This window comes from Montipora capricornis, chromosome 8, assembly GCF_036669925.1.
Source record: "Montipora capricornis isolate CH-2021 chromosome 8, ASM3666992v2, whole genome shotgun sequence".
Classification (NCBI taxonomy): Eukaryota; Metazoa; Cnidaria; class Anthozoa; order Scleractinia; family Acroporidae; genus Montipora; species Montipora capricornis.
In genome coordinates this window covers 14,160,977-14,177,147 of record NC_090890.1, presented here as the reverse complement: position 1 = coordinate 14,177,147, position 16,171 = coordinate 14,160,977, and the positions used below count along the sequence as shown (strand labels likewise).

The following is a 16,171-nucleotide window of genomic DNA, read 5'->3' as shown; positions in this document are numbered from 1 at the left end:
TTTCCTTTCAAATTGCTTCAGATTATGATAATTAATATTAGACAAAGGAAAATCTAAATTGAACTGCTTTTTGAAAATTGTAATCCATTAAGAAAAATCTTGAATCACAAGATAATTATGTCTCATTTGTCCCATTCATATGTGACCCCTTTTCCTCCTACTGCCACAAGTTTGATTCCCTCAATTAGTAATACTTATGTGGGCCGGTTTTCTTTTGCAGGATGTTCTTGAAGCTCAGTGTGGCATTATTCAACACAATGAAAATCTCTTGTGGAATTCGTTTTTGATGCTGTTTAACTCCCTCAGTGAACAGCCAAAAGTAATTTAAATTGTTTAAAAAACCTATTCAGTTTGCCCTGCTAGTGCCATTATCACTTTATTTTGGGGGAAATCCATAACCTTATGCATTAAATCTGTAAGATTGGGAACCCCTTGGTTACATCTTTTCACTCCACGATGATCTTTATGCATTTTTCGCAAATGTTCCCTGAACAATATCCTATACTATGACAGAGCAATGATATGGCACTGAAAAGAGAACAAAAACACATCTTTCTTTCTTTCCCTTTTTCAGTAAACTGGCCCTTTGTATCTAGCAGGGGTATTTTGCAGTACTAATCTGTAATTAATACAGAATGCTTTTCATCATTATATTCCTTTTCTACAGTTATCACTTCAAAGCACCTACTTTAAAATTATGGTTAGCTCTCACTTTCTGCATTGCAATTTATTATAATGCGGTTTTATCACAGGTTCAAACTCTATTTTGAAGGGTTTGTTAGTGTGCTTAAAATGATGTCAATATCCTTTTTTTCTGTTTTAATTTTATCCTGAAAGCATCCTTTATTGTGAAGAAGAAAACTGACTAGGGTCCCTTGCATTCTGTAGTTTATTTAGAAGGGTTAATGGCCCAATATAATTTTAAAAAAAGCCAAATGAATGCTATACAGTAGTAATATTGTATACCTTATGCTGTCTTAAATTTGGCAAATCTGTTTCATTTTATAGTTGTATGAAATATTTTGCAAGTATGCCAAGGAGTATCCCAATCTTGGTATGACCCCGGCAGAGTTTGCTGAATTTCTCACCAGAGAGCAAGAGGTAAGTTAACATTACGCCAGTGCACTAATGAGTTCCTTTTCTTGAAGGTAGAAATGAGAAAGGAGGGGAAGGGGGCGTATAACATTTTTGAAAACAATATTTTGCCTAAAGACTTCAACTTTTGAGGATGTTTTTGCCTCACTCTATTTAAAAAAAAAAAAGGTTTAATCAAACAGTTAAGTTCAACGTGGTAACGGTGGAAATTCCATGGTGAAAAGATAGAATGGCCATTGTTTCAAGCCCTTTGTCAGTCAGGAATTAGAAAACAATGAATATAATATTATTTCTTTAATTTATCTTCGTTCATTTGAATTTAAAGAAATAATCATGAGGTTAAGAATGACTAGACAGCAAGGACTAAATAAAGGCAAAAGAATGAAAACATCAACTATTTTGTAATCATGTGATTCTGAAATAGCTCTATCACATAAAATGGCATGGAATGTAAAAAACGAAGTAATAGACAGTTTAAAAAGATACTTTTTTACTGAAGGCATTGTAAGTTATATGCGAGGTGTATGAAAAATGGTTTGGATACCTCTTCATTCTTGGTAAGTACTTCCAAGAGGGATGTTTCAAGAATGCCACAGATTTTACTTTTGAAACATAATCTCATGTTACATGTTTTAGAAAATTAAAAAGAAAATTATTCCTTTATCAGGAGGCCCTCAGCTTAACAGCCTGTGCAAGACTGATATCAGTTCATGACAAGTTCCATAAGATGTACAAGCAGAAGTGTGCTGGGGATGACCCAGAGTCATATCGCTTAAGCAAGTGTTTGCTGTCTTACCAAGGATTTCTGAGGTACCAGACTGTGAGTACTTTCACACATACTCTATTGGCTCATCCCCAATAAGGGTCAACGTCGCAAGGAAACAGTAAGAAAAACAATATCCAAATAAAACTGACACAAATCATATCATAAAATCAATGCTATAAATAAAGGTATCTAACTGAGCCATTGAGATGTGTTTGTCTTACCAGCACTGACGATGGGTCACAGATTTCGTAATTTGAGTGCAGGCTGCAACTTTTTCAGGAGTGAGGTCTCTCTGTACTGGAATGTTATTTGATCAATGCAATGGATTTCAGTCTCGTAAGGTTTTTTTTGCTTTGTCCTTTTGTTTGTGCTCAACTGCAGAAAGTTTGGAGAGTCATTTTGTGCAAGTCGTCTGGAGTTGATTAGAGCATGAACTTCTTTCGCAAAGGTGCAACACCTTTTATCATCTAACTGACGTCCTGATTCTTCTAGCAAGGATGCAAGAATTTTCAGACTGCCCATATCTGTCATTGCCACCAATGTGACTGTCAGAGGAAGGAACAAACTTGAAGTCAATCCGTTTGCAGTTATCCTCTAATAATCTCGTGTGAATCTTCAACCCTTCTTTCAATTGGTGATCATTTCCAATAAAGTTTGTTCCACCGTCGCATCTTTTCTGGCAAAACAGGAACACGCTCTGCCTGGAAGCATCTTAAATGTGGCTTAAACGCATCTGTTTCCAGAGAATTGGCCATTTCCATGTGAATGGCATGTGAAACCATGCACATGAAAATGACACTGTATCATTTGTCTTCCTTCCACCCTTCCTTTATAATAAACAAGTGGAAATGATTGACCACACTTTTTGTGAGTGGAGCAGCAGATTCAACATGATCCTGAAGAATGACTGCTTTCTCCTGATGCTTCAGAGGTGAACGAAGCTTTCTACAGGTGACACAGCAGAGGTGCCACCTATTTTTCAGTATCCATGTTGACGAACTTCATTGTACATGTAAGTCATACCATAGCTTTGAGGTTTGACTGTTTTATGGCAATGTTGTAGAATGATCTGGGTGGTATGAGACCATCTCGGCAAGATTGCAGGATGTTTTGCTCCGTCTGGTGTACTGGTGTTTCTCAGGTGACCACCGACACAAAGAAGACCATCTATGTCAATGTATGCATGGTCTAGTGAATACAGGCAGCTTGACTTTCTTTCAGTCTCAGAAATCGTCACCATTTTGCAGTGACGACAAAGCCTGGATTTTAGCCTTCAAAATTTGTACTATCATGACCAGTAGGGAACAGCATAATTTTATATATCTCTTTCTCAGCCTGACATATTTCTTCCACATCCACTGGTTGGTAGCTTGCCGGGTTGACTTTTTCAGTCTTCTTTCTTTCCTTTGAGCAGCATCTAAGATGCAAACAAAGAGCTACAGCCCATTTTGCTTGAAACCAGGTGGAGAACCTGTCCAATCCAACGATCTCATTGGGCATCCTTTACTTGGGTGTGTCCAAAGAGAAGCTACTTTCTTCACTTTGGGGTCATGTGGAACTAGTGACTTTGGACCTCTAAACCATCCAGAGTCATCATTCATAAGTTGCTGAGTTCTATGACCCCATGAGACAGCATGGGCAGGATTGGATTGCAAGTCGATTTATTGACATGCCTAAGGTTTTGTGTGATCACAAATCTGCTTAAGGTCACCAAGACAATGTTCAGCAGCTGTCAACTGTAAACATGGAATTGTCACAGGCTTCAAAGGTGTGACACGGGCCTTTCCCGTTAATTTTGGAGCAGTGAGCTTGATGATTCTTGTTTTTTTTTATGAGATGCTTATGGCTGCATTCACCATCACCTGATTGACTTGCATCAGATAAGTCGTGCAACTTGATTGTTACATCTTTGCCAATCTTGTGGAATCTTTAAGCTTTCCAAGACACGCATCTCTTTCTCTCTGGATTTGTCTGCATCATTCCTCCCACTGAGTGTGCAAACGTTTCATGTGGCAAAGGTCAGAGGTGTTGTGGAGCAGGCCATGTTCAGTGCACCAATCTGACCCCTTCCTTCTGGCAGGGAGGTGGGAAGTGCATTAGTTATTGTGTCTCTCATTCCCTCACTGTGTATTACAATTATATTAAAATGATTACAAAAGTACGGGTATATCTGCTAATTCTTAGCACTGCAACATACAGGAATGACCTTTTACATTTATTTGGCAAAGCTTTAGCTTGTCTTCAGTTCTATGCTGTTTTGGCCTTTTTCAGGTGACCCCCAAACAAGGGAGAGCATCTACATCAATGTATTGGTCTAATCAATACAGGCTGCTTGACTTTCTTTCTGTCACAGAATGCTTCACCATTTTGCAATGAGGGCAAAGCATGCATTTCATCCTTGAGATGTTCATACTGTTGGTAGTCACCTCAGAAAAGTCATCAGCTTGTTTCGATAGCCATATATATTTAGTATGCAAAATTTACCAAATAAAGAGTCTGAGATATCTTTGGCTGGCCTTTGCTCTATAATCCCCAGAAGCATTTTTTTTGACAAGAGACTGTTTTGTACATGTTAGTAGACTCTTTAAACTTGCACTTGTTTTGTTTTGCCATTTCAGACCATGTGATGTTTTCAAGGGCATTCTTCTTTTGTTTTTGCTTTTTTTTTTGGTCATACGTTATTCATACACATGCAAATACATAAAATAGCATTTGAAACATCGCATGGTCTGAAATGGGAAAACAAAATGTACAGGCTATAAAGGTCCGTATTCATTGTCAAGTGACAGAAAGTTGGAAGAACTATTTTGCATGTCCTTTTGCAGTTACCTTCGCAGTAAAGATAACTCAGCTGTCAATCCAGAGCACAATACTGTATATCAGGTGAAATTTCATGTTCAAATGGCAATCATTCTCTTTGTTACATGCAAATGACAAAACTTAATTATTAATTTAGTGTACCAATTATCCACGTGGTAGTATTAGTTGGTTTTACGTAGACCTTGGGCTTCATTCTGGGAGTTAAGTTTAACAATTCAACACCGATGAAAGGAAGCGAGGCATTCCGTTCCACCTCCATAGTAAACTTTGCTGATGGGTGGCAGTGGTGGCACCATAATCTTTACAAGCGCAGTCTAATTACCACCATGTTAGATCGAGCTTACCGCATATCTTCTGACTAGTCTTTCTTCTCTCAAGAATGCGATCGGCTAGAGACAGTATTCTTAAAGCTTTAGTACCCGAGGCACTTATTCAATCTGGCTGTCAGGCAGTTCGTAGATTCCAAGGTAGCAGACCAGCAGCACATTCCATCAACCGCCACAACTACACACCCTATCCGAGTTATCATACCATTTAAAGATCAGGTCTCTGCTAATGTGCTGAAAAAACGTCTCGCAGACCTCCGCTCAAAAATCAAGACCACAATTCAGCCAGTGTTCATCAGCAGAAAACTCACAAAAGACCTTAAAGTTCCAGAAGTCAAGCCAGCCATTGTTAAGCAACAATGTTTAGTTTATAAATTTCAATGTAACCTGTGTGATGCAGGATATGTTGGTTACACTCGCGGCCACCTCCACAAATGCGTTGATGGACACAAACAAAAATCGTCGTCAATTTGTAAACATTCTCTTAGCGAACATAACTCAAATGTACCACCTTGTCTTTTAGAACAATTCCTCTTGCTTACTAAATGTTCTAACAGTAGGCCCTTAAGGCTTTTAGCCCCAATAGATAATCATTAAAACATGATTATTTCTTTTTCATTTTTTTTACTGTGACAGGATATGGAACATCCACTGAGCGACTATTTTATCAGCTCCTCACATAACACTTATTTAACTGGACGACAGCTTAAAGGTCATTCAAGTCTTGAGGCATACGTCAGGGCATTACTACAGGGCTGTCGCTGTGTTGAACTTGACTGTTGGGATGGGCCAGGTATATTCAAATGGAAACAAGGCTCTGAAAAAAAGAAAAAAATCAATTTTAACTTAATTGTTTTGTTTACCACCCTACATTATGAAAAGTCAGAAACCTGCCCTTGTGTGCAAGTCTTGGGCGCGATGTAACCAGGGAGCTGACTGAAAGGAAGAAAAACATCTTGCATCATTCCACCTTCTTGCTTGCTTGGAGAAGAGAGCCTCCTTGCAGGCTACGTGCAGTGTTATATTTTAAGACTGTTGTTTTAATTGAAATTTCAAAAGACATTTTATGGTGGTATGAGACCTTGCACCAACAGAACCTGACATAAAGTAAAGTGAAGTAAAGTAAAGTGACCATATTTAACGTCGATAACTCGTAACAGTAATTAAACTGACAAACCTAAGGTAGACGGTCACATTCACAGGTGACACAACTTTCTAAGTCAATACAAGATAAAGTACACTGGTCGCCAATGCAAACTGGTGTCTCTGCAACAATTTTGGCCTCTGCCATGCCATGCTATCTGGCTACTCTTCAGCAATTTTGAGAATGCAATCCTCTAGCATTGCTTTCTGTCGTAGGGTTATGGGTAATGAACGTTACCTGAACCTGGTTCAATGAACTTGCTTCCGTAAGTCGCCTGTAGCTCAGTGGCAGAGCATTCCAACTAGTAATCAGAAGGACATCATCTTATGAAGTAGTCAGGGTTTTTTTTTTTCATGAGTATGCCAAAATCATTAGTATTAATAAGCAAAATATTCTTTCATGTAGCTTGGTTTAAATTCGTTTTCAGATGAACCTGTCATTACTCATGGCCTTACATTAACCTCTAAAATTAGATTCAGAGATGTGGTTCAAGTCATCAGGGTAAGGAATGAAAGTTCACTTGGCTTTGCATGTTATTTGTTTAATGTTGTAATGGTGTATCCCTACATGCTTCGTTGCATGAATATGACCTAAAAGCTGTTTTAGTACCAGTAGTAGTCGACTACATGTATGTAATTAGTCAATACAGTGATTGGCTTGAGAATTCATTACCACATTCTTGGCCAACCAGAGGCTGCTTTGCGTGCCTTGCAATTGCTTTTAAGCACTTTGCTTGTCCAGCTATTGTTGATTCATGATGTCCTTCTGATTCTCGACCAACGGAGCCAGCCAATCAACTTGGGGTGACTAGCTCGCTGTACAGTTTTAGTGGTTTTTGTAATTTTCTGTGTAGGGCCGTTTTCAGTGTCACAGAACTGTGCTATTCAGTGTGTCATTAAAGCAGCCCACAGATTTATTATTTCTTGCTTTTAGGAATATGCGTTTGAGGCCTCTGAATTCCCACTGATCCTGTCCCTGGAAAACCACTGCAATGAACAGCAACAAGTAAGTCATTGTTGTTGACAAAATAGAGCAAAAATTGGGAAAAATATTATGATTTAACAACTCCATGATGCTTCTCTGTTCCCAAAGAGATCAACCAAAGAGTCTTTTGAAGTTGAGAAATTCTGTCCTGTGAACTTAAACCTTTACCTTTAGAAAATTAACCCATACTGAATAGATTTAGCCAACGCACTTAATTCAGCCACAATTTGCAAAACGGCAGACAAGAAAACACTATAGCAAAACAATCAAAGAAGAACACAGTAGCACAATCCTGCAAAATGATCAGCTGGGTTACAAAATAAGGAAAGGGGTCGTCAATAAACAAATGGTCATCCAGGAGCACACCAGAAAGAATAACCACTTTTTTAGGAATATGGAAGTGTCGGTATAAGGTGTCATCTGATTTGCCTGACATGGACTACGGTGTCTAAATTTGGCCTCAAGGCATTAACATAGGAATAGTAGTGGTGCTTATGGTTTTAATATTTTCGTCAGTATTTTATATTGACGAAATATATATATTTTCACACTACATCGAAGAGTAAAGTCCATGCATGTATTGATGGAAAACCTTGAATAAAAGCTAATTTGCCTATAAAGACAATATTATTACAGAAAAATATTGTACCTTGATAACCACAATGATGTTTGCACCTTAAGTGTATATGTTATACAATGTATGTTAGGGCTGGTTATCCCCCTACCTGCTGAGGTTTCTTCGACTTTGCTGTCCCAGGATCGTTGTTATTGTTTTTCTGAAGTATACTTGTTCAAGACTTGGTAACATGACCGTCTATGCCTTATTGACAATGAACAATGGACACTTCTTCGACTTTCATTCTTCATAACATGTGGAGCTCCACGGCTGGATCCTGGTACTCCACAACGTTTTCCCAGTCCTTTTACTTGTCACATTCACGTCACAAGGTATCAAAATTGAGAAATCTCTGTCCCTTTCATTAGTACAGTATCTGGGCTTCTGGCACTGATAGCCCTATCCAGTTTGTGTACTGGAATCCCATGGAGTTTTTCCATCTTCGCATTCTTCTACACATACCTTGGTGTTGTTATGTTCACATCATTTGCAGTTGCTGGAATGGCATTCTATCTGCACAGCTCTAAATGTACCAGTGGCCAGTGACCCCCCTACCTGCTGAGGTTCCTTCGACTTTGCTGTCGCAGGATTGTTGTTGTTGTTTTTGTTTTGTGAAGCTCACTTGTTCAAGACTTGCGAACATGACCATTTATGCCCCATTGACAATGACCAATGGATACTTCGTCGACTTTCATTATTCATAACATTTGAAGCTCCAAGGCTGGGTCCTGGTACTTGACAATTTTTTTCCAATCGTTTTACTTTTCACATGTACGTCACAAGGTATCAAAATTGATAAATCTCTGTCCCGTTCACCGGTAAAGTAACTGTGTGTGGTCTTCTAGTACTGATAGCCCTATCCAGTTTGTGTGCTGGAATCCCAGGGAGTATTTCCATCTTGGTTGGCATTCTTCTACCTTGGTGTTGTTATTGTCAATTCATTTGCAGTTGCTACCCGCACAACTCTAAATGTACCAGTGGCAACTCTGTCATTTTATTGTTCGTTTATGTCAGTCTATGCATTGGCAGACAACATGTGATCAGTGTGCTTCCCTGCTATTTTACAATGCAGTATGTATTCATTGGTAGAACTCGGTCTTGGGTTTACAAGACGACTCAAATATCTTTCTTTCATTTGGCATGTTCTGACACCAATTCCTTCCCGCATTTGTTTGTATTTGTGACTGTTTGGCCCAGACGTCTCAGTGGTAGGGAAGGGTACCCATTTTTTTTCTCGCTCGTAGCATTGTTGAAGTGCTTCGAGTCTATTGAGAACTTGTGGCAGAAGTCAGATGAAGTCTGAGTATCTTTCAGTTTAACTGATGAGTTGTATGGGCAATGTATTTGCCTGAACTATAGCCTTACTTTACTTCCTACACTCCTTTGTCTTTGAAAGGGGACTGTAATGTGTTACAAATGCAAATAGAATCAGTTTTATTGTGGAATTCATCCTTGTCGCTTGGTGTTTCTGTTGATGTCTGGGCCTGTACAACGGTGACTTCTGTATGTCTTGTCGAGATACAGGCATTAAGGGTGGTATCGGTGGTTAAGTTTGCCTGTTCCACACGATGATGCAGCTACATTTAATTTCTCAAAGCTACTGTCGGTTGCCTAGTGATTGTAAAGAGTAATGGGGATAATTTCGGTGTAATATTTTACACCTGAGTCTAGATCACCGAGTTCTTCATTGGTTCACCAACGTGCTCCTGTATTCTCTCATACTCTTGACAATTGTTCTCGATATTTGACAGTGCTTGCACCAGGTACGAACTCTCTACAATCCATGAATGGGGGGCCACGTCATATGCTTTTTGTTTCAAACTAATCTTTCATTTTCAACCATCCTCGAAGATCATCTTGTCCAACAACCTCTAAGACACCTCGTTCTTTTCTTCAGTCCTCAGCTCTCATCCAGTGCTTGGTCGACATTTGCTTTCATTGTTGCCTTTGCTTGGATCCTTTATGTGAACGGTTCCCTTCTAAGTCATTGACCCAAAAGTAACCACTTCATCCAAGCTTGGTGTAGTAAATTATTGTTCCATTTTTTTGGGGTTGTGGCTCTGTGGAGCTTTCACTTATATGGTTGCAAAACCTTCCAGTGTAGCATCTTAAATTGTCTGTATGATCATCACTTATGTTATCATTATTACTACCACATTTATATTTTCAAATCGTTAACATTCCCCTTATTTTTTAGTACAGGAGGCTGGTTTCTTGCTTGCTCTGACTGTGCTATGTATATCTACCACCCCACATTTTGCATCAGAGACGTAGCATCCAGTCCCCTTCATTGACCTTTGGACTGAAATGATTTCAGCCTGGTAACTTTTCTGATTCTCAAAATGAAGCGTCTTTTCACTCAGTCGACTTTTAATGTTTTCATTTCACAGGCAATCATGTCAGACATCTTTGTGACTGAGCTGGGCGATATGCTGGCAACAAATAACCTTTGCGATGAATTATGTCTGAACACACTTCCCTCTCCCAACCAATTGAAGAGGAAAATTCTGCTCAAAGGCAAAATTAAAACCAAGAAGAAGGTAATAAGATGTTTTACATCTGATGTAGACAAAAATGTTGTCCCTTTGAGGTATTAGATTTGAAAAAGAATTTGTTACCACCCAAATCTCTTTTGCACAGCAGGCATTTTATAGTTATCACTTCATTGTTAATAATGCTATTTCAATATTTGAAATGATTTTACTGTAAGGTAAGCATAACCTTAAAGCTACGAGGAAGAAATGAGGATTCTTAAGGGTTCTTTCTCGGAGCATGATGGTGAGACGCTTCTTCTTACGATTAAACTTCAATACATCAAAATTGTGCAATTGAAAGCAGAAACTGAATTGAAAATGCACTGACACACTATGGGCTTTAAAGGAAGACCTTTAAGTATTAAATTGAAATTAAGTAATTATTTAAGTAATTGTGCATGGAATTAAGTGTATAACCCTTTTCCCAAAACACTAGTAAAGTTTTTCTTCTATAAACGTTATACTATAAAGGTACAAATACTGAAAACGTTCATCATTTGAAACATGTTGCCAAGTATAGGCAAGGGTTACAGCTAAGAAAATGTAACCAAATTCAAATTCAATCTCTGCAAAGATTTCCTTCGTGCCCATGTGACAAAAATGTAAAAAAAATCACTTCCTTTTTTTCTTCAGATTTAGAAAGTGAGCTTTGCTTTTTGAGTGTAAGGTTTGGATTTCAAGGTCCGCCATTACTCACGTTCAAAACTGACCGATTGGTCCACAGAGGATTGGATCCAGGGAAAGTAACGACAAAGGCTCACAAGCTTAAAATTTCAGCGTGTGAATGTAGCTTAATTATATATGCAAAACGCAAGTTAAAAGGTATGAAAGCCCAAAACTCCAGTGCTGCATATTAATTCTGCGGCATACACACGCATTGTATTTTTAAACTAGTGGGCCTTTGACGTCATTTTCTCCTTGATCCAGCTCTCTCAAGATCTTAAGGTTAGTAATGGCGGACCATTAAATAGCAAAATTCCAGTTAAATTAGCCTCGGACAGGTGTCTTCTTGACATCAAGGCACAAAACTTTGGTCGCTTAGTGGTTAACATAGTTTTGAAATCCAAAGAAAAATAAGAATCGACTTTTTGGTCACAGGCGCACTTTAAGGTTTGGATGCTTGCGGAGCTCTTTTCAAGTTTTGTTATTCTGAAGAACTACTTGTGTCGTTTTCATTCATTATCATCAATGTGACGACATGATACAAACTCGTGGATCTAAATGTAAACAAAGAAAAGAAATACATAAATTCAAAGGCCAGTGCTCTTTTATTTCAGTTCCAGTCCTTTGACTTTGAAGTTTTATTACGTAACCTTGGTAAAAAGTAAACGGTACAATAATTATTATTGTTGACTTCACAGCCTAAGATGTCAACCAGTATCTGGCCTGGAGTAAATGTCAGCCCCATGTTGTCTGTAAGTACCCTTGATTCTTAAAAGAGATCACTGCACTTGATGAGTATATTACGATCAGAGGAATATCTTGTCCCTTTTCTTTTAAAAGATGTTTTGTGAATGTTGTAAGATTTTGATGCAACTTTTTTATGTGTTTAGAAAGTGAGATTGTAAGCCATTCAAACTCTAACCTTTCCCTCATCACCAGAATCATGTGTGTACGCCAGTTGTCTTTACGATGTGATCACATGAAAATGCTCACCTTTCTTATTCGGTAACTGGCATTTGAATGCCCATGGCAACATTTATTACTGTATTAAAATATTAAATACTGTTTAATAAAGGAGTAGGAGTGTTTTGTCATATTTTATGATGAAACATGAAATGCACCAACCACTGTGTTGAGTCTTCGCAGACTTGGTTGACCGGTCACATCAACAACCAGACTGTTTACCTTAGCTACTGCCATTACACAAATCATTTGACTGTGAAGATGACTTCCGCTCAGGTTGTCCAAACACCAGTGAATGTCATCCTAAACAGTCCTCAGCACTACACTAACCCGGATGATCGGACTGCACCTAATTATTATTTGTTCCATTACTTTCCTGGACTTAGTTGATGGAAAGTATTGTATGCTCTGATCTGCAGTTAAAATATGCGCAACAACTTTTAGCTTTTTGGTCTTGAGATGATGTCCAACAAGCAAATTCTTCTTGTAAATCATGACTGTGATTTTTCAAACAGACTATCCCTCAAAGGATCAAGAAAAACAGCAAAGGCCGTCTTGTATCCAGTCAGGTAAGTTTATTCCATGGTAGATTTAACATGAGATGAAACAAACCAGTCCATGCTTTTTCAAGCATTATGGTGGACTGGAAAAACTTTGATACCACAAAAGAAGAGCCAAGGTGTTCTACATTTTTTGGGCTTTCCATAGACACATGGCTTAAAGGGATAGATTTAATATGGCGAAAACAACCTTGATGCATGCTCAGTGTGTACTGTTCTATGTGATAATTTGAATGTCAAGGACCTGGATAACCAGCTAACATTAACGGAAACAACAACTGAGCCAAGCGATTGGTACTGTTTCGATGGCTGAAATTTACACACCCTTGAAGTGGTACTACAACCAAAATATCACTTCCATATTTTTCTTCAGAATTTGAAATTGTGTTTGCTTAAGACCTGCCTCGCAAAATTTTGAGCTTTGATTTTTATTTAAAGCTGTTCACTTTGAGTGCACAACCGTAGCTCATCATTTTCTTAATACTGATGACCTTCTGACACTTAAAAAAGAATCAGGAATGTAATTTTCCGCACGTGGATCGTTCATTTCTACTTCTCTCCTCAAAATTCCTGCGTGTTTATCCTAAAATGCCTCGATGTCATGTTTGGCCGCTAACTCGACCCAGGTTGGCGGCCATTTATGAATTTGGTGTATGGTCTGCTATTATTCATGTTCAGAACTGTCTAGACCTCAGAAGCTTGGATCTAGGGAAAAGTGACGGTATTTACCCAATAGCTTAAAATTTCATGGTGTAAATGCAGTTTATTATATATGCAAAACACAAGTTTAAAATCTGAAAACCCAAACTCCTATGCTGCATATTAATTCAGAGTGTACAAACGCATTGCATTCTTAAACTAAGGAGTCTTTGACGTCATTTTCTCTTCGACCCAGCTATCTCAAGATTTTACAGTTAGTACATGTAATGGTGGACCATTAAATGAGAAAATTCCATTTTATTTGTTTGGAAATAAAGGCTTAAGAGTCACTTAGTATTTACCCGTAGTTAACATACTTTTGAAAGCCAAAGGAAAAAAGCAGTAGAAAGTGTGTTTCCTTAACACCTGACTGGCAATAATTTTGAGGTTTGATTTTTGTCCAAAGGCTGTTTACTTTGAGTGTAAGATTTGGATGTCACAGTCGGCCATTCCTCAATTTCAAAACTGACCGATTGGACCTCAGGGGGTTGGATCCAGGGAAAATTGACGTCATTTACTAACTACAATAAGTGGCAAAAGTCTTGGCATACTCACCAATTGAAGTTGGTTTTCTTACTGACTTTGACTAATTGCCCCCCCCCCCCCCCCAAAAAAAAAAAAACAATGTTGCCAACAGTCAACATACATTTCCCTTTCTATTTCAACATTGATTGGGGGAGGGAGGACTTACATTTTGAAGCCTTTAGTGGAATTTTGAAAGTTATTCTTAGTTTCTGACATGTGAGGGGTTTTAAGGCCCATCATGACATCAGCGTCCCAACTAATTTTGCCACTGATTGTAGCTTAAAAATTCAGCGTGTGAATGCAGCTTACTATATTGGTAAAACACAATTTTTAAACTATTGAGACTTTGACGTCATTTTCTCCTCGATCCAGCTAGCAATGGCAGACCATTTAAGAGGAAAATTCCAGTTAAAGCATGCAGGTGTTAACATAGTTTTGAAGTCCAAAGAAAAAGAATTGATTTTTTTGGTCATAGTAGCATTTAAAAACTGGTCAAGATATCTTTTTCTCTGTAACTCTTCAATTTTATTTTTATTCACAGTCAGAAGCATTTCTTTCCAGAACAGAGTCATCAAATTCTCTCGGTCCCAGAGTGCGATCCTTGACAAGTGCAACTGTGGTAAGAAGGAGGACCGTTCTTCGTAACTATAGTTTAGGAAGATTACACTCCAGATTGAATGGCTACATTTCAATGCTAGCCCATCGTGGAAGCATTGTGGAAACCAAATTTTCTCGTTCAAGTATAGGCCATTTTGGAGTTCATGTCTGCCTCCTCTTCAAAGCAAGTCAAAGTGCAACGTTTTTGTGATGTTAATCAGTTCTATTTCAGATATGAATGAAAACTTCCGACTTAGACACCACTTTCAAGAGGAGGCAGATATGAACTCAGAAATGGCCAATTAAATTGGCATGGATGACTTTCATATAAAAGAAGGAAATTTTAGAATTGTATTCGTGGCCTCGTTTCCGGCAAGAAAACGTAACAGTAATCTTGGTCATTTTATGCCGTTGTTTTTATGTCCAGAAATGCCCCAAATTAGATGCACACAGATTTCAATAAGCGTCACAAAGTGTCCCCTTGCTCTTCTCCCCAACTTCAACATCACTCGTGTCACGGAATATGGACAAAAAATGTCACAAAGTGTCCCCCAAATGCTGTTCTTTAAGTAAACGTTAACTGCTGCATTTATCCTAAGCTTAAAATAATGCTAACCTTTATCCTTACCTTGTTGTTGAAAATAGGTAGCAATTGCCTAGACTTAAAGGGACACTTCGTGTCGGATATCAAAATTGGACGTGCATCGAATTAGGTGCATGTCTGGAGATAGGTGGTTGTGTTTGAGTAAACCATTCTTGTAGGGCTTGCAGATTTCTTGTCTTTGCTCATTAAAGCTATGGTTTTTGACGTTCTTATGGTCATAAGGATCCTTAGTGCTTACGTTTCTCAGCAGCACCCATAGTGTCTTAAATTTCAAAATACTGCATTATAGTGTTTGAGGTAATATATAGTTAAAAGCTAAAAAAAGTTATTATAAACGTACTCCCTTTCTTCCAGTGTTCAACAAGTGAAGAGGCGCACAGTACAGTAAGTTACATTTTGCTGCCATTTTTATTTTTTTCCCTTCTCCTATTGCACTTACTCATCAGGTTCCAACCACATCCGTTTGCTCAGCCGTTTAATTACCTACAAACAGGCTTTCTTTTCTTAGTTCACATTTGACATGTTTTCCCAGCTTGCGTGGAAGAGGAAACGTAGCCTCTTTCCCTCATCAAGTCCCTGTGTTGAAAAATTGTTATTTTCAGAACAAGGAGAACACATGTATTGGAAAATGTGCCAGGTGGCAAAAATTTGTCACGTTTTTGATAGTCAAGGGATAAAAAATGTAAGGAATTTTGACAATCATAGTTAGAGAGTGACCCCTCGTGCTGCTTCTCTCCTTCAGTACTGTACGTAGGGCTGACCAAACTGACTGATATGAGAGTACTTCAAAGTGCACTCAAGCAAAAGAAAAGTTATCAGTGACACTTGCAAAGGCGGCTTCTCTTCCTCAGTACTGTACATAGGGCCCACCAAACTGAATGATATGAGAGTACTTCAAAGTGTGCACACAACCAAAAGAAAAGTAACCAGTGACACTTGCAAAGGAAAGCTTGGTAGTATGTAATCCAATTGACATAAAGAATCATACCTTCTGTTTAGACTTTTACTTTGACATGCCTTGTATAGCCACGCGCTAAATGAACTCAAATGTCAGAACACAGGTTTACATACGTGTAAACTTTAAGTGCTTTACCTGGACGTTCTCAAAAACACAGTCTGCGGCTTACTTTACAAAACAGGAACTTAATATACTAAAAGAAGAAATTCTCTACATACAAGTTAACTATTTATGACTTGAAGTCAACCCGGTTCTAGACGGTTTCTCGAGGAAAAGGCTCTAAGGCCTGTTTCAAACGTCAAACTTTACATGTGCTG

The 16,171-nt window shown here is 38.4% G+C and overlaps 1 protein-coding gene across 2 annotated transcripts in view; it reads left to right on the top strand.

The window, feature by feature from the left end:
- Window positions 1-16,171, top strand: part of LOC138060238 (1-phosphatidylinositol 4,5-bisphosphate phosphodiesterase zeta-1-like) — a 76,916-nt gene that overhangs the window by 28,536 nt on the left and 32,209 nt on the right. For both annotated transcript variants that reach the window (XM_068905975.1, XM_068905976.1), the window contains exons 11-22: window positions 221-319; window positions 1,009-1,101; window positions 1,763-1,905; window positions 4,687-4,744; window positions 5,644-5,800; window positions 6,579-6,652; window positions 7,085-7,156; window positions 10,142-10,291; window positions 11,647-11,700; window positions 12,427-12,480; window positions 14,237-14,314; window positions 15,251-15,280. In XM_068905975.1, the coding sequence (XP_068762076.1) occupies window positions 221-319; window positions 1,009-1,101; window positions 1,763-1,905; window positions 4,687-4,744; window positions 5,644-5,800; window positions 6,579-6,652; window positions 7,085-7,156; window positions 10,142-10,291; window positions 11,647-11,700; window positions 12,427-12,480; window positions 14,237-14,314; window positions 15,251-15,280 (1,062 nt within the window). The remainder of the gene's footprint in view (window positions 1-220; window positions 320-1,008; window positions 1,102-1,762; window positions 1,906-4,686; window positions 4,745-5,643; window positions 5,801-6,578; window positions 6,653-7,084; window positions 7,157-10,141; window positions 10,292-11,646; window positions 11,701-12,426; window positions 12,481-14,236; window positions 14,315-15,250; window positions 15,281-16,171) is intronic.